The 19,543-nt window shown below is 31.5% G+C and overlaps 1 protein-coding gene across 2 annotated transcripts in view; it reads left to right on the top strand.

The window, feature by feature from the left end:
* Positions 1-1,588: 1,588 nt before the first annotated feature.
* Positions 1,589-19,543, top strand: part of LOC114337260 (antichymotrypsin-2-like) — a 56,025-nt gene continuing 38,070 nt past the window's right edge. For both annotated transcript variants that reach the window (XM_028287671.2, XM_028287669.2), the window contains exons 1-2: positions 1,589-1,750; positions 12,500-13,288. In XM_028287671.2, coding sequence (XP_028143472.1) covers positions 1,613-1,750; positions 12,500-13,288 — 927 coding nt within the window. In that variant the 5' untranslated portion in view covers positions 1,589-1,612. The remainder of the gene's footprint in view (positions 1,751-12,499; positions 13,289-19,543) is intronic.

The following is a 19,543-nucleotide window of genomic DNA, read 5'->3' as shown; positions in this document are numbered from 1 at the left end:
ACTCAGCATTATTTCTTCAGCTCTCCTGATGACTTTTCTACTTGTTACACCTCGTATGTATTCTGTGACTATACCAATATCCTTACGTAGTAATTCAATCTTTCCGAGCAGTCTTTTTTCCCAGGGTGCAATTCTGTTACCAGTTCTTTCGTTATTAGTACCCCGTCGTGTTCTGATCTTAACGCCCATTACATTAGCAATTGCTGTTGCTGCACAGTAGATTACCATGTGCAAATATTCTAATGTGTGGGCTTCTACGATATAATTGGGTAGGACTTCAGTGTTCACAATTTGTAACAGCGCCCCTAGTTTTTTACAAGAGTTTATTCGTGGTAGCGGTGGTCTGCTAAGTGGGTTTGTTCCATTAAACTCCTGTACCGCACGTGCCATTTCGCTTACTAGGTTATCACGTAACTCGTTGTTTTCCTGCTCTGTATTGCCAGGTTGAGTTTCTTGTATGGCAAGCTCAGGAATCTGCTCATGAACTTCAACAGGGACTGGATCTTCAATTACAACATCGTTATGAATCTCCCGTTCGACTTCGCTTCTGATGGTATTGCGTCGAGTCTCTGGGATAAGGTTGTTTCTTATAATTACCCGGTATTGGTCTGATACTCGTTGCTCCGATACTTGAATATCTGGGTATGTCCTGCAAAATTCGGCATACAGCTGTTGTCGGTAGCCGATTGTTTCTTGACCGAGGTTTGTCACCTTGTAGTAGAAGCGCAAAATGTTTTCATTAATGGACACAGTCCATTTCATGCGCTGCCTCGGTCGTCCCGCTTGAGTGAGCGCCGGCTGATGTTCCAGCGCAGCACCTTCGGCGGGTGGAGCTCTTGTTGTTGTTTGGCTCGCTTGTGGTTGTGATTGTGGTTGGGCTGTAGCTGATTGTATGACAGGGGCCCGCCTCCTCAACACCCTGCCACCGACGTCCCGCATGCTGTCACGTCCAGCGCCGGCTCCAGACGTGCCCTGGCGATCCCCAGGCAGCGATCCTAAACATAAATTATGATTCTCCATTCCCATGGGTGTGCATTTTATACCTACTGCCAGGTGTCAGTTTTTGTTCCACGGCAAGTATTCCTGCTACTCTCTGGGTATTGGCGCTACGAATACCCAGAAAGCATCCCCCATTCGCAGGGGGCCGCGCCTGATAGAAGAACTGACAAAAAACTCCCACAGGGTATTATTATTATTATTATATTATTATTATTATTATTTTTATTATTATCAAATAGCAGGGAACAAGAATTTCTCACAGGAACCCTTATGTTTCGACTAGACTAAGAATGTAAATACTGAAAAATTGACCTTATTAAAAAAACGTCACAAACTACAATTATTTATGTAAATAGTGTTTCCGACATATTATTATTGTAAATAATGTCTTGTTTAAATAATAAAAATAATTTAATTAAAAAATTTTTAATAGAAAAACATAAATTAGATTATTCCATTGTAAAAAATTAATTTTTTTGTTTTTGAATAACCAAGTATGTATATAAAAAGTGTTGTAAACAGATAATACAGAATTTATTGTTTAAATTAATTGAATTTTTAACACCCATAATTTCTAAACCAATTTTGGTAGTTATATATTATAATATATATTATGTACTTTGACAGTCAAATTGAAAAGATGCATAAGGTAGTCTTTTTAACAATAATTGCATCATTTTTTGGATGTAATGCTGACAATTTCAAAAGCGTTGTCCGAGGCAATTTTGACTTTACAGCACATACATACGAGGTAAAATATTTTTGTATTCAAATATGTAGATGTAGATACATTCTTAAATTAAATTTGAGTATTCCTATGTAAACTTCAATAATATCACTAAAATTCTTTCTTTTTTATATGGCGACCAACAAGAATCTTTAAATTCTGAATATACCTGTATTAGGAAAAATGGTTTAAGAATTTAATTGCTACTGAATTTTCTTTTGAAGTATCAAAACCTTTAGCTCCGGGCCCTAAGTTTTCATTAAGTCCTTCTAAATGAGATATTAAAGTTCCACATTTACTTGCTGATATTCAGTCAATGATACGGCCACTCGATATATGGTCAAAATCATATACTGTCAGATCTAAATGTACAAATGTTATAACCAACTTTTTCTACAAATAACTAACATATTTGAAGTGAATAAGGGTCTTAAACAGGGCTGCTGTCTGTAACCGACGCTATTTAAAATATATTTGAAGTTTTGAAATCCTGGAGAAGGCAATGTAAGAATATGAGTATTCTGGTAAATGATAATAACATGCTATGCACTCTATGTTTTGCGGATGATCAGATTTAGTGCGGCAGGTTCGGCAGACCACATATACTACACATATAAAGGTTCAAATTTAGATGAGAGGCCATCTCAGATTTTGCCTTTTACAAAAATGGCGGGGATTCAAAATGGCGACTATACATATGTGACCAATAGCACGATAACTTTTGAACGAGACTTCAGATTTCAACCAATATAAGTTCTCTAAGTTCTTTTTTTGATGTATAAGATCCAGGTCTTGAACCGGAAGAATCGGTTTACCAGAAATTGTGTTTTTCCTGGTTTTTATGTAAAAATATGTTGTTTTTTTTTTCAATTCTTTCACCCTGTATGTATTAATTTTTCAAAAAGTTAATAGGGCCATTAAAAAGCGCGTAAAAATATTTTTTAGGAAATATCTGTAACTTTTTAGTTATGTTAATTACCATTTAATAAATGCAAAACGTATCTTCACACGTATCTATATGCGGCAGATTCGTGAGAATATTATAAGCATTTTTGAGCATTTAATGGTAGAAGCTTATAATTTGGACCACATATACTGCACATACAGGGTGTCCCGGAAAATAGTGCGTTCCTTAAAGGTATAGGTAGAAGGCACCATGTAGAACAAAAAACTCTTATAACATTTTTTTCTAAATTCAACCGTTTGACCAAAAAACTATAAAACATTTTGGAACGCAAATTCAAATCTGGCAACTCTGTGAAGTACAAAAATCTAAACGTAAATAGTCCCATGTTTAGTAAACAGATAATTTGGAAGAATGCTGTTTAGTGTCCACGCCGAAAATGTTTTTGAATCGTGTGTTCATGAGTAATATTATGATATTATGTTGTTTATTTATGGCAGATCAATAAATGGAGAGGCATAATACCTACTAAAATTTTTTCAAAATGTTTTGCTGGAATTTCTCGTCGTATGAGTGCATGTTACTCTATGAATTCATGTGTTCGCAAAAGTGGTGGTTCATTTAAAACATGTGTTTTCATCTTAAAATATGTAAGTATAATTCGTTTAAAATTATGCCATATTTCAACTACATTTTAAAAAAAATATAGTAAACAAAAATAGTAAGTATTAGGTTGGATTATTTTAAATACTGTAAGACACAAACGAGTTCTTATTCACCAGTGCGTAACATGTTGCCAGATTATTTAATTTTCTGAAGATTAAAATTCAGGTATATGGAAACCAATGTAATCTTTTTTTTGTAATCGGTTAACTTTAGAAAAAAATGGTATAGGACTTTTTTGTTCTAAATTGTGTATTCTATCCATACCTTAAAGGAACGCACTATTTTCCGGGACACCCTGTATAAAGATTCAAATTAAGATACGACGCCATCTCAGTTTTTGTTCTTTTTTCAAAAATGGCGGGCATTCAAAATGGCGACTATACATATGTGACTAATAGCACGATAACTTTTGAACGAGGTGTCAGATTTCACCCAAATTTGGTATATAGGTTCTTTTTTGATAAATAATATCGAGGTCTTGAACCGGAAGAATTGGTTTACCAGAATTTGTGTTTTTACTGTTTTTTTATGTAAAAATATGTTGTTTCTTTTTCAATTCTTTCACCCTGTATGTATTAATTTTTCAAAAAGGTAATACCGGCGTTGAAAAGAGCGTAAAAATTTTTTTAAGAAAAATTTTAATCTCTTTAGTTATATTAATTAATTACCATTTAAAAAATGCATAACCTATCTTTACATGTAGGTACCTATGTGAGGCAGATTCGTGCAAATTATAATATAAGAATTATTGTGTTTTTAATGGTAGAAGCATATAATTTGGACCACACATACTACACATACAAAGATTCAAATTTAGATATGAGGCCATCTCAGATTTAGTCTTTTACAAAAATGGCGGGCATTCAAAATGAATCTGCCGCCCATAGGTACATGTGAACATACGTTATGCATTTAATAAATTGTAATTAAAACAACTCAAAAGTTTGAAATATTTCCTAAAAAATATATTTACACTCTTATCAATGGCGGTATAATCTTTTTGAAAAATTTATATATACAGGGTGAAAGAATTGAAAAAGAACAACATATTTTTACGGTAAAAAACAGTAAAAACACAAATTCTGGTAAACCGATTCTTCCGGTTCAAGACCTCAATATTAATAATCAAAAAAAGAACTTATGTACCACACTTGGTTGAAATCTGACATCTCGTTCAAAAGTTATCGTGCTATTAGTCACATATGTATAGTCGCCATTTTGAATGCCCGCCATTTTTGTAAAAGGAACAAAAACTGAGATGGTCTCGTATCTAAATTTGAACCTTTGTATGTGTAGTATATGTGGTCCGAATTATATGCTTCTACTATTAAATGCACAATAATTCTTATATTTGCACGAATTTGCCGCATATAGGTACATGTGAAGATACGTTTTGCATTTATTAATAATGGTAATTAAAATAATTAAAAAGTTAAAAATATTTCCTAAAAAATATTTTTACGCTCTTTTCAATAGTGGTATTAACTTTTTGAAAAAATAATACATACAGGGTGAAAGAATTGAAAAAAAAAACAGCATATTTTTACATGAAAACCAGGAGAAACACAACTTCTGGTAAACCGATTCTTTCCTATATACCAAATTTGGTTGAAATCTGTAGTCTCGTTCAAAAGTTATCGTGCTATTAGTCACGTATGTATAGTCGCCATTTTGAATCCCCCCATTTTTGTAAAAGGCAAAATCTGAGATGGCCTCCCATCTAAATTTTAACCTTTATATATGTAGTATATGTGGTCCAAATTATATACTTCTATCATTAAATGCACAATTGTTTCACATATCGGCTGCACTAATTCTTATGGCCCAGGATTATCACGATATTGAATATATGATCCGCAAAATCATAGAAGAGTACCGGAACTGGGGTGAATACCAGTGAATACCAAAAAATCGGAATATAATATAGGATCTAGCGTTGGAAAATTAAATAAGTATTAATCACTGTGAGGAACATAAATACTTGGGGCTTAAAATTACACAACATAGAACATTGGTCAATAATACCCCAGAAAGGTGTACACAAGGAAGGAAAGATCTTGCTTTATTGAACACAATCATATGGGACCAAAGTGTCTCCAAAGAAAATAAAAATAACAGCATCGTTAAGAGCATTATAATATACAGCCACTTAAAGGAAAATCTGAAAATATGCTCAGAAAACTTAAATGGACTTCTGGAGAAGAGCTGCTGGTATATAAATAAGTATATGATAAAATCAGAAATACAGGAATATTGGAGATAATGGATCTAAAGCATACTATAATTGACGATACAAAAACAAAGCAACTGAAATGGTTTGACCACGTACAACGTACGGAAGACTACAGATTACCCAATCAAGTACTACGATGGGCACCAAAAGGACGGCGGAAAAGAGGAAGACCTAGAAAGACCTGGATAGAGGGGACCCATAGCGAATTTAAAGAAAGAGGCTTGAACGAAAACATGTGCTACTATGGAGAACAGTGGCGATTGGAAATCGGAAGAAGTCGTAGAACGTCATGAACCTATTATATATTTTATACTAACAGACCATTTTTTAAATAGATATTATTTACAAACTAAACTCTTTCTGTAGAACTTTCTAAACCAAATTCTTTCTTTCTTGTCAAAAGCGATAAACTAACGTAACTGTTGCAAGGTGGAAAGAGATGTGTTGAATATATTCCAAAAAACTTTAGAACTGTTCAACGGTTCAAGTATTACACTAAACTTAAAAGAAATTACCTTTGGGCATTGGAACAAAAAGCTAATAGATTAATAAGTAACCATGGCTCGTAAGCGGTTCGTCCTGCAGTACAAGTTATACGAATATAGCATTCGCAAACAGTAAGGCTCGAATATGTGTACCCGGCTTAACAAAGTGAAAATAATAATTATTTAAATATACAGGGTGTTTCATTAATAATTGTCCATATAGTAACTGGAGAAACCTTAGCACAAAATACGAAGATTTAACCTAAAACACTTAAATAAAATGTGGTTCCTTACTGAGTTACAGGGTGTTTTATCTAAAAATTTGAAAAATATTTCTGCTCAGCATTTTAAAACTATTCGACGTATTCTTTACATACGTGGCAGAAAGTGCGACTACTAGACACCCTACTAAATTATGATAAACCAACGTTTCTAGCTGCTACCAGAGGTGTACGATAGGGGATGGTGAATGGTTGAGCCTTCTCAAATTCTACGCCACTGGAGAAATTACTATTTTAGTGCCATTTTTAGATTATCCAATACGTTCTACGTAAATAACATACTCTTCATTGGTATCGATAAAGTCATTAGTTTTCGAGGTATTTGAAGTTAAATATGAAACGGCACAGTTATTTTGATTAATTAATTATTTATGATATTATTCATATGATTAAAATTTAAAAATTATTTGTACCCAGTACTTTAAAACTATTTGGCGTATCCTTATCATACTTGGCAGAAAGTGTAGGTACGGTACACCCTACTAAATTAAGATATATTAAGGTTTCTAGCTACTACCAGAGGCGTACGACAGGGGATAGTGGCTGGTTGAACCTTTCCAAATTCTACGCCACTGACAAAATTGCTATTTTAGTGTAATTTTTTGATTTTACAATACTTTTTATGTAAATATTATACACTTCATTCGTAACGATAAAATGATTAGTTTTCGGGATATTTGAAATTAAAAATGAAGCGACACACTACATTAATCAAAATAAACGTGTCGTTTCATTTTTAACTTCAAAGATCTCGAAAACTAATGACTTTATCGTTACGAATGAAGAGTATATTATTTTCATAGAAAGTATTGGAGAATCCAAAAATTGACCTAAAATAGCAATTTCGCCAGTGGTGTAGAATTTGTAAAGGGTCAACCATTAACTTTCCCCCGTCGTACGCCTCTGGTAATAGCCAGAAACCTTTGTTTAACATAATTTAGTAGTTTGTACAGTACCTATACTACCTGCCAAGTATGAAAACGATACGTCGAATAGTATTAAAATACTGAACAAAAATAGTTTTTAAATTTTTAGATAAAACTCAGTAAGGGCTGCACTCCACTTGCGACTTGTAGTCGTGGCGACTAAAAAATCGCTGTCGCAGAAAATCTGATGGGAGTGGTGGGTGCCTCCACTTGTGATTTTTAAGTCGCAGAATTACATCAGTCTTGAAATGGATAACATCGAAACTACTTGTGTTATCGCTCTTTTGCTTCGGGAGAGAAGTAAACGGTAAACATTAATATAATTATTTATAGAGGGTGTCCAAAAAATGTTTTTTTAAATTAAATTAATTGGTACAAAAGAATGCATGTATGTAATTTGTTTAACTCTAAATATATTTTATTCGTGCCAGAAAACATAAAAATGTTTTATTTAAAAAATAAACATTGATTTTCGCTTAAGCGTAATGTCACAGCCTCCAATAAGCTTTAGGAGGCTGTGGTAATGTTAAACTTCCAAGAGGCAGGTGGGTGGCAGTGAAAAGCAATATTTATTATTTGTCAAATAAACATATGCACATGTATTCCCGTTTTTCTGACAAAACTAAAACGAATTTTGAATGAAATAAGTTACATACATGCTTCTGTTTGTCTCAAATAATTGAATTAAAAAAGTATTTTTGGACACCCTCTAGAAATAATTATGTTATTAGTCTGGTAAAATAAAATTACACTACATGTAAATCAAAATGTAAATTCGTACAGGTTGAAACAAATTTTATATCAAAGTTTAGGTGGGTACAAAAGATATTTTCAAGAAAGTATCCAAATCATTCAAGGGGATCATTGTTTAAATAATTAAATAGGGGTCATTTTGGCAAAAAATTACTATTTTAACAGCTGAGGTCATTCAATTACTAATGAAGATATATAGGATTATTTTATGTAAAGTTGAAGGGTAAACCTTTCACATAAGACTTACTAAATTAAATTCAACCCCCTATTTATTTAAATAACTATACATAAAACTTTAAAAACAAATTTGCAAAAAATTATTTTTAGCGTCTTAAATAAGCACTATAAAATACATTATTTTACAGGATAAGTTGCGCTATGTTATTAGTATTCATAAAAAAAAATTGGTACAAAAATATTTAATGTTTTTTGAGATATTGCATTTTATATTAAATGTTACTCTATTTTCAATTGCAAAAACGCGGTTGTTGCCAAAGAAATATTCACCTGTATTAAATCTTAATATTTTTATTTTTATGTATATTTTCGACAAATGTATTGATAAATTCAAATTTCAATTAAACTTCCCCCTAAAATGGCATTTGAAAATAATTCAAATTTGTTTATAATTTTTTTTTTAATAACGTCGCGGGGATTAAATATTTTGAAATGCCGTTTCGATAATTGGGTCCCTGGGAATTTTTCACTAATTAACAAATTTCTTTGTCTTTTTTTCCTCTTCTTTTTTTTTCTTGGCATTATATTACTACGGGCCCTTTTTGGGTTAAGTTTCATTAAGAATGTCGAATCTTTAAGTTGTAGCTTCTAGACCTAAAAATATTAAGATTGGTCCAAAATCACTTAAATAAAATGTGGCTACTTACTGAGTTACAGGGTGTTTTGTTTAAAAATTTAAAAATTATTTTTACCAAATACTTTCAAACTGTTTGACGTATTCTTATCATACTTGGCAGAAAGTGTGGGTACTATACAGTCTACTAAATTGTGACAAATAAAAGTTTCTAGCTACCACCAAAGGCGTACGACAGGGGCCAGTTAATGGTTGACCCTTCCCAAGTTCTACGCCACTGAGGGAATTACTAGTTTAGCAAAATTTTTCGATTCTCCAATACTTTCTATGTAAATAATATACTTTTTACTGGTAACGATTAAGTTATTAGTTTTGGAGATATTGGACGTTAAAAATGAAACGGCATAGTTATTTTGATTCATTCATTCATTCATTTTAAACTTCCAATATCTCTCAAACTGATGACTTTATCGATACCAATAAAGTTATTTACATACAAAGTATTAAAGAATCGAAAACTTTCGCTACAATAGTAATTCACTCAGTGGCGTAGAATTTGGGAAGGGTCAATCATTCACTATCCCGTGTCGTACGCCCCTGGCACTAGCTAGAAACGTTTGTTATTCACAATTTAGTAGGGTGTATAATAGCCATACTTTCTGCCAAGTATGATAAGGATGCGTCAAATAGTTTTAAAGTACTTGGTAACAATATTTTTAAATTTTTAAAAAACACCCTGTAACTCAGTAAGTAGCCACATTTTATTTAAGAGATTTTAGTTAAATCTTAATATTTTTAGGTCTAGAATCTACAACTCAGAGATTCGACATTTTTAATAAAATTTAACCCTAAAAGGGCCCGTAGTAATATAACTCCAAGAAAAAAAAGAAGAAAAAAAAAACGACAAAAAAATTTTGTTAATTAGTAAAAAATTCCCAGGAACCCAATTATCGAAACGGCATTTCAGAATAGTAAATCCCCGCGACGTTATTAAAAAAAGCAAATTATAAACAAATTTGAATAATTTTCAAATGCCATTTTAGGGGGGAGTTTAACTGAAATTTGAATTTATCAATACATTTATCGAAAATCTACATAAAAATAAAAATAATGAGATCTTAATCAGGTGAATATTTTATTGGCAACAACCGCGTTTTTTGCAATTGAAAATATAGTAACATTTAATAAACATATTCAATATCTCAAAAAATGTTAAATATTTTTTGACCAATGTTTTTTTGCCTAATACTGGGAACATAGTCCAACTTAGTCTGTAAAATAATATATTTTATAGTGCTTATTTAAAACGCTAAAAATAATTTTTTGCAAATTTGTTTTTAAAGATTTATGTATAATTATTTAAATAAATAGGGGGTCAAATTTAATTTAGTAAGTCTTATGTGAAAGATTTACCCTTTAAATTTGCAGAAAAAAATCCTAAAGAACTTCATTAATAATTGAATGACCTCAGCAGTTAAAAAAGTAATTTTTTGCAAAAATGACCCCTTTTTAATTATTTAAACAATGATCCCCTTGTTTGATTTGGATACTTTCTTGAAAATATCTTTTGTACCCACCTAAACTTTGATATAAAATTTGTTTTAACATGTACGAATTTATATATTGACTTTTTTTTATTTAATTAGGCTTCATTGTTTGTATTAATAAATAGAGAATTATATACCCTTGCAAATGAGCTATCACATGACCCCTATTCTCATTTAAAAAATTCATCGATTACGTTATCAAGCCCAGATGGATGACCTCACTAGTATGATATATTATGCCAAAATATTGTAATTTAAAAATAAAAATCGACCTGTTTTTTCCGGAATTTTTCCTTAAAGTCGCCGGTTTAGGAAATAATGAATTTGTCCGTTACTTTATGGACGCACTGTACATTTAAAACACATTCAAAATTTTGACAGGCGACATTTTGAGCCTTTCCCCTGAGTGAATAGAACAATTGTTTTAGTCAAAATGCATTAATTTTGGAATAAAAATTTTTAAAATTATTTTTTTTTTTATTTATACGCCGAATCCATTTATTACAAAATTCAGGGACATTTGTCTCGTTTGCGAGATCGTATACATTTGTGTCTTGTTCCAAAAATTGTAGAATTGCTGAATTTATCTAATATTGCTGAATATCATGTAACAGTGTTTCTATGAATCAACTGTCACTTCCGCTGATTAGAAGTTAACTGGTATATGGTATATAAATATGATCCATTATTTAGTCGCAAATGGATTGACTCGTATTTGAAACAATGTGTTTAATATTCGCGACAAAGCAATCGCGCGACTAAAATCGCAAGTGGAGTCCAGCGCTAAGGAACCACATTTTATTTAAGTGTTTTAGGTTAAATCTTTGTACTTTGTGCTAAGGTTTCTCCAGTTATTATATGGACAATTATTAATGAAACACCCTGTATACATAAATTATTTAAATAATTATAATAAATACATAAATTATTTATGTGTGTTGCTGGCGAAGGGGGCATATATTAGTTCCCTCCTGCGATCAAATTTTAAACCTTTACAGGAAAGGTCACAGGTAAATTCACTCCTATTTCACTATTTCATAGAAAAGATATTCCGTGAAAGTGACTACCAATCAAAATAACAATTTTTATTTAACCCTCGTAAGGCGGTGCTTAGATTCTTACGTAAACAACGGTGCGGGGTGCATTTGCACCCCAACTGTATTCCTTTTTTTATATGTAAACGTCGGGTAAATTAATTTAAAACATAATTAGGACTTGTTTATTATCCTATGAAACATAATTTTACAAAAAAAGTGCTTATTTCTTCTTAAAAAAATATTATCGTTGTAAGACAAACACATTTTTCACAGAGTGAGCAACACAAAGTTTTTTCACACAATACAGTTAAGCCGGGACTTTCGATCTTTTTTCTCTGACATTAGTAACACCGACCTTGTCCCTTAACTCCAGGTGGAACATCAGAAACGTCCAATTCAGGATATGAAATTTTCATCAATTGTACCCTACAGTCATTTTTCCAAAAAGAGCACTTAAACGCTAAGAGTTTTAAACGGTGTAATGGGTGGAATGCGTTTAGAATTTAATTTAATTCGAATTAAAAATGGACAAAAATCAAAAAATGTACTAAAAAAGATAGGTGAGAAAAACCTGGTCTGGGGTGCATTTTCACCCCGTACCGCCTCGCGAGGGTTAAAAAAAGATCCGGTACAAAAATTTGTTGTTTTTTCTTGTGTGTCTAACATAATGTTTTTAAGTAAATTAAAAGCTTTTAATGTTGATAGAACGTATAAATACCGCACAGAACTTTTTTACTTAAATTGTTTAAAGACGGAGTGTAAAAAATTTAACCTAAATTTTAATCCCAAAATAGTGACAATCATTCGGAGAAAATTCCAAAAATTGGACTTTCTTAGATCTATTTTTGCAAATTTCTGTTTTCATATTATTTGACGAATGTGGTTTAGAAGTTAGTCCGTTGATACCGCCATGAGCATAATATGTAGATGTGGCTTATAGCATTTTTGCTTGCTGTAGCATGCGTTATTATGATAGACAGTTTGGTACGTCTCACCCCATTATTTGTAAACAAATGTGGGTTAGACGGTTGTTGCAAAACACCATCCAATTAATTTTACGTATTTTTTATACTTTTACATTATTTTATTTTGATTTTTCTACATTTTATACCATTTTTTTTATTTTATAGGAACTCGTGAAAATATCAGGCAACAACAACATTATTGTTAGCGGATTATCTGCAGAAATCGTATTGTCTCTTCTTGCAAATGGAGCCAAAGGAGAAACACAAAAACAATTGTTGAACGGTTTGAGCTTACCCACTAACATAGAAGATGTAAATAAAGCATTTGCTGAAATAACGTCTCATCTAAATACTAATACACCAGATTTAAAATTGTTATCAGCAAATAAAATTTATCCACGTCAAGACTTCCCAGTTGAAAAATCATTCAAAGATATTGCTGTAAATTTTTATTCTGCAGACGTACAAAACCTAGACTTTAACGACCCGGACAAGGCCGCAAGAACTATCAATAGCTGGGTTGAACAAAAAACTAACAACAAAATCCACAATATCATTGACCCTGAAACACTTAAAGGTAGCATATTATTATTAGTTAATGCTTTATACTACACAGGAAAATGGGATCATGATTTCGATAAATTCGGTTCTGCTGATAGATTGTTCCACAGTTCATCTACTGAATCTAAAAAAATACCCACCATGTATACTGAATCATTCGTCAAATATGCCTACAATACCAAACTTAAAGCTAAATTTTTGGAGCTTGGATTCCAAGGGGGTAATGTTAGTATGACGTTTGTACTACCTGACGAAATCAACGGATTAGCAGCTGCTGAACAGAATTTAAAAGAATATTTGGCTCCTCAACCAATGGAACCTGAGCTTGTTGCCATCACCCTACCCAAATTCAAAATCGAGACCAAAATTAATTTTAAGTCCATCTTGCGGTCGGTAAGTTTTCCACATCATAAACTTTTTTTAGAAACAAAATTTTTAATTTTCTCGTTTCGTCTTTAATATTAAATGGATATTAAAAATTTCATTATATGTATAGTGATAAGATCGCTAATAACCGGCAAAATATCCTAAAAGACGGAAATCATCATATTAATTTGTAATATAAAAATAGATTAAACTCATAGAGGTGGAAAATTTAGCGATAGAAACGTATAAATTTACATTATATCGATTGTTTCCCACCTTAGAGACGTATGGGACGAGTTTGAAAACTAACACTGTGACAGTGACAGTTAGAGCTGACATACTCCTCTGATACGTCTAAATGCGAGAAACAATCAATGTAAGTCCATCTAGAAAGTATCCGGAATTTTATATTTTTTCTAATTTTAATAGATTTCCTTTTTGTAACATTTTAAGACAAAAGTAAAGCATTAAGTAGGTTGTGCCGATAGTAGGTTATGGACAAAGTCGCAACACCATCTGTCAAATATTGTTGTTTGTAAACAGACTTAAGATTTGTGAAATAATGTCGCAAGTAGAAAAAAGAAAAGTGGTGGAATATTTGTATAGAAAGGGTGTCCGAAACTGTAAAAGCAATGCTACATATCAAGGAATCCAAAAAAAATCCCTACAATGACACCTCTGCAAAGGCAACGAAGAATAGATTTTTGTCAACGTTTTCGAGAAGATAATTTTAATAATGTCTTTATATCTGATGAAAGTTGTTTCCAGCTTGGTGCAAATCATTTAAAAGTCCTATCAAGAGAAAATGTTACCGTTCAAATTTCCAAATTTCCCACTAAAGTAATGGTTTGGGGAGCAATATCTCAACGTGGAGCTACACCTCTCTGTATAGTTAATGGTAGTGTTGATAGTACGAAATATTGTGACATCCTAAATGGTTTTATTCTTGAAACGGCTCATGTTTTATATCCAGAGGGGTGGCGTTTTCAGCAAAAAAATGCAAGATGCCATACTTCTGTTTATACTCAAGCTTGGATGCAAGAACACGAATTGGTAACAATTCCGTGGCCAGCAGCATCTCCAGATCTTAGCCCCATTGAAAACATATGAGGACTAATGAAGATTAAAGTGGAACGAGCAGCGCCACGAGATAAAGAAGGTTTGATTCGGTCAGTTTTACAGGCCTGGAACACATTACCGAAAAGTATGGCCTTGACCTAGTTTCGGGTGTACCTGGACGTTTCGTAGAATATAAAATAAACTAATTTTTTATTTTATATTCTAAGGGACGTTTCGTTAAGTGTTTAGATTTAAATGGAGGTTGTATAATTCTGCTTTCTTTTTTCCGGATACTTTCTAGACAAACTATAATTAAAATTTATACGTTTGTATCCCTAAGTTTTTCACCTCTAATAGTCATCTCTTTTTATTTCACGACTTAAAATATTTTCCATCTTTTGCGTTATTTTGCCGGTTATTACAGCGCTCATCACTGTATTACGACACGGTAGTTATTAAAAACAAAATTTACTAGACTAGAGAATTATTAATTCTTGCTAAACCAGTGAATGCTTTCTAGAGTTAGGATTTAAAAGCATAAAGAAACGCAAAAAAGCGCTTAAAAAGCATGAAAATAAGCATATAAATTTTGACAAACCATTGTTTTTAAGAAAATATATATAATTATTTCTAGGCTTAGCTTAAGAACTAGTAAAGACCTGTTATAAATTTAATAATAAAATACAATAAACAAAAAAAAATAGATAACTGAAACAAAAACGCTTTAACCTAATTTTTATCGACACCCTTTAGATGGAGGAAAATATATCATTTTTCATAAAATATTTTTGAATAATATTGAATATCTTTTCAAATATATCACTCAAAATATTTTTGTATATCTAAAAGCTTCTTTCAACGTCCACATTGGTTATCGGCATGATATCGGTTATTGCATACTTATACTTTGAAACTACTGCCGGATCCACATTTATATCTTCAACGTGTTCTCAATTTAAAACTGACCAATTTTTCCAGGGGTACCTTCCATCCTTTTTCAAAACTGTTAATTTTTTGGATCGGCTCAAGTAATGACATTTGCTGTTTCTCCAAATAATTTATTTGTCCACTCACAGAACAAAAGTTGCTATTTTATAGATTTTGCTAGCAGTCTCTTTAAGCTCCAATACGAAGCTTTTAAAATTATCGAAATATTCGGCGTAGTATAAAGCTGCATCTAACCATCTACCCCACCGAGTTAACACTGGTTCCGGTGGTAATGGAATGTTAGGGAATCTGTATATAATTAGATGCACTCTTAAAGGAGCTTTATTGAATTTCTTTTCCATTTTTTATTAACTCACTAACAAGTGGAAATTGCAGCCGTGTAGTCTCAGCAACGCGATTCAGGCCGTGTGCTAGACACGTACAGTGAATTAGATTTGGATAAAACACTTTAAGATTTGATGCTGTTTTGATCATATATGGTGCAGCTTCGAAAAGCATTAATACTATGTATTTTGTTCGTGGGCAACGCCTCGGGAAGATAAAAATTTGTTAAAGCGTAATTTACGAATCTTGGAACTGTATTGTTATTTATTGCTTCTAGTTCTTTTACGCACACTAAATAACCCTTCTTCAAGATTTTTTCGTGAAGTACGCCTATGAAGTAATTAGCGACATATCTTTTAGCCAAGCCGCACACCAAAGAAACATGAAACGAAAAACATGAAACATGAAACGAAAAACATGTTTCATGAAACTAAAACACTGCTAAACAAATCTCAAAATCCGCCTACCAATGAAACGAGTGTGATTCATGCTCATGACACATTTTTATTTTCGGAGAGTTTCATAAATGGCCGGACGTATATTTGTTTAGCAGTGGTTTATTTCCATGAAACGTAATTTACGTTTCATGTTTCTTTAATGTGCGGTCGGGCTTACAAATATACGTAGCCTCGTCCACAGCAAACCAGATGTAATTGTTTCCCACTAGCGTTTTTACTTTTTTTCTGGTTTTATTGTAAATGCAATTAACATATTTTTTCGCAGAGTATTTTCATCCGGCCCATGTCTTCGATAGTATTACTTTTCCAAAAATGATTTAAAACTTTCATTTTGCAATTTATTTAAAGGGAGATCAGAGTACAAAATTGCAGTACATAGATCAAAATTAAATTTCTGCTGTTCGCAAATGCAAAAAATGATAATAGTATATAAAAAAGCACCAAATAAGCACAAAAATTCAAAAAAAGGCATAATAATTAAAAAAAAAGTATAAAAAAACTAAATTGGATAAAAAAACTATCAAAATGACTTATTTTTGCATATTTCGTTCAAATTTAAAAAGAAAATAGTTCTGCTTGTATTATTTACCATAAGCATAATACTTAGAAATCCGAACTCTACACATACAGGGTGATTGATTAGTAGGGTAAAGCTCAATAGCTCCGCTGTAGTAATAGATAGCAATAAAAATTAATAATAAAAATTTTAGCCACCTTTGAGCTTCACATTATAAAATTAGTTACAATGTTACAGGGTGTTCGATAACACAGTTGCAGACCAAATTAATGTTTTTTTTAAATGGAACACCCTATATTTTATATTAAATTAGAAATCCTGTTAACTTCTTCATCACAAAAATATAAAGGTTTGTTATGTTATACAGGGTATTTACAAAGTTATAACCAATTTTATATGAAAGTCGTAACAAGTTCAACTCCCTGTATAAATAAAAATAAGCAAAAAGCAATGGTTTATTAATGCCATATTTTTTAACGTATTGTCAAAATTTTCAAGAATGGTCGATACTGCTAATTTTCTTTATATCAAATACAGGGTGAGTCAAAACGCAAGTAGGTACAATATTTTCTCTGTAATTTTAAATGGAACACCCTGTATTTTATATCACTATTGAAAAGTACCGTTACCGTACTTTAATTTTTAGATAGCATTTCCTATGTCTAAATGTATTAGTTTTCGAGATATTTTCATTTTTCAATGAACCAGTAGCGTGGCCACCCAAATCAACAGAATTTAATAAACTGGACTGATTTTTTTGGCGTTACGTTAATAATGAAGTTTATAAAATACCTCCAACCACAAGTAGTCCATTCGTTCACGGTTTTTGCCCTAAATTTTAAAGAACCGCTTGGATTGACATGAAATTTGGCATACGTATAGCTTACATGTCACAGAAAAAAGTGATATTGTGCCGATGTGTGCTTTTGCCCTGGGGGTGACTTTCACCCCCTCTTGAGGGTGAAAAAATATATGTCCAAAATAAGTCCGGAAATAAGTAAACTAACTAATTTTAAGTAACTTTTGTTCTATAGAGCTTTTTCGCTAAGTCAACTCTTTTCGAGTCATTTGCGAGTGAATATGTTCATTTTTCAACAAAGTAACCACATTTTTAGACGGTTTTTCGCAAATAACTCAAAAAGTAAGTATTTTGTCTAAAAAAACGTTCTAAGCAAAAATATAGCCCATAAAATAGTAAAATAAAATGGTGTAGACGTTAGGTCTGTGGATCTCGTAGAACCAGAGTTATAGCCCATGAAAAATAGATTCATATTCACCAAATTTCAAATAGAATATTTCGACGTGAAATATCCAAAAAATTAAGCACTTTTTTGGGAAAACCCATTATAACTTTTTTAAAGTATTTAAAAAAGCTTTATTTCTGTTCTTACAAAGAGTTTCTAGCATTAAATTTAAGCAAGTTACGCTCAAAATAAAGTTGGTCCATTTTGTTTTTGCAAAAAAAAATCGGGAAGGCCACCCCCTAATTAGCAACTTAAATGAAATTAATCGTTACCGCTCCAAAAATTATTTTTATTTTAAAGTGCTTATTTTTGAAAAAATATTTGGTTTCAAAATAAAACTTTTAAAAATTTAAATTTTGAAAAATAAGTTTTTTCAAAATAACTTAAAAATTGTTAGAGATACCAAAAATCTCGAAAAACAAAAAAAGTCAGATTTTCTTTTGTGAATATCATGTATTTTTTTGTTTTTGTGTTAGACAAAAATGTATTGTGATTTGGTGTTTCTAAATTTGCATACATTCGTGATCAGTGACTCGTTCAACCCCTTTTAACTACAACCCTTTCAATAATAAGGACTTTGAACCGATGAAACTTACAGATCATAATATGATATATACACGAGTCAAGAAACTTTTAAGGTCGTAACGATTAAGTTCATTAAGATACTAATTAGTGGGTGATTTTCTCGATTTTTTTTAACTGAATCAAAAGGGACTAACTTTATTTTGAGCGTAACTTGTTTAATTTTGATGCTAGAATTTTTTTTATAAAACAAAAATGAATCTTTTTTTAAACACTTTAAATAAGTTGTAATGAGTTTTCCCCGAAATGTGCTTCATTTTTGGTTATTTCACGTTAAAGTATTCCATTTGGAATTTGACGAATATGAACCTATTTTTCATTAGCTATAACTCTACTTCTACTAGGTGTAGAGACGTGATATATACACCATTTTTTTAAATTTTTTACAGGCTATATTTTTGCTAAGAATGTTTTTTCGACAAAATACTTACTATTTGAGTTATTTGCGAAAAACCGTCTAAAAGCGTGGTTGTTTTGTTGAAAAAATGAACATGTTTGCCAAATAACTCGAAAAGTATTGAGTTAGTGAAAAAACTCTATAGAACAAAAGTTACTTAAAATTAGCCAGTTTATCCATTTCCTGACTTTCTTTGAACGAATATTTTTTTCACCCCCAAGAGGGGGTGAAAACCACCCCCAGGGCAAAAGCATATATCGGCACAATATCACTTTTTTTCTTTGACTTTTTAGCTATGTGTATGCCAAATTTCATGTCAATCCAAGCGGTTCTTTAAAATTTAGAAGTTTTGCAATATTTTACCGTTAAAGAACGGACTAAAGGAATGAGATGAAAAATGGAATATAAAGTGTATTTCGATGTGTTAATTTACAAATGCTACGTAGAGTAAGTAGCTCATTCAATGATCGTTTTCAGGCGTAGATAAATGTGTTAGGAGATAATTTTGAACACCTTATGTAATTAAATATTAAAAATATTTAATTAAAAATAGCTTCTAATTTTTTCAAACATGTTTTTTTGCAAAATGTATTACTAATAACTTATGTTTCGTTTTTTATTTGTTACATTGTTACATTTACATACAAAAGTAGTGTTTAATTGTCTTCACAAAATACTGTATTTTGTGATTGTGTATTTTTTTATAATATTTATTACTAATTTTTTTTTATTTGTTGCATTTACATAAAAAGA

The sequence above is a fragment of the Diabrotica virgifera genome, chromosome 2, assembly GCF_917563875.1.
Source record: "Diabrotica virgifera virgifera chromosome 2, PGI_DIABVI_V3a".
In the NCBI taxonomy this organism is placed as follows: domain Eukaryota; kingdom Metazoa; phylum Arthropoda; class Insecta; order Coleoptera; family Chrysomelidae; genus Diabrotica; species Diabrotica virgifera.
This window is presented reverse-complemented; position numbering and strand designations above follow the sequence as displayed.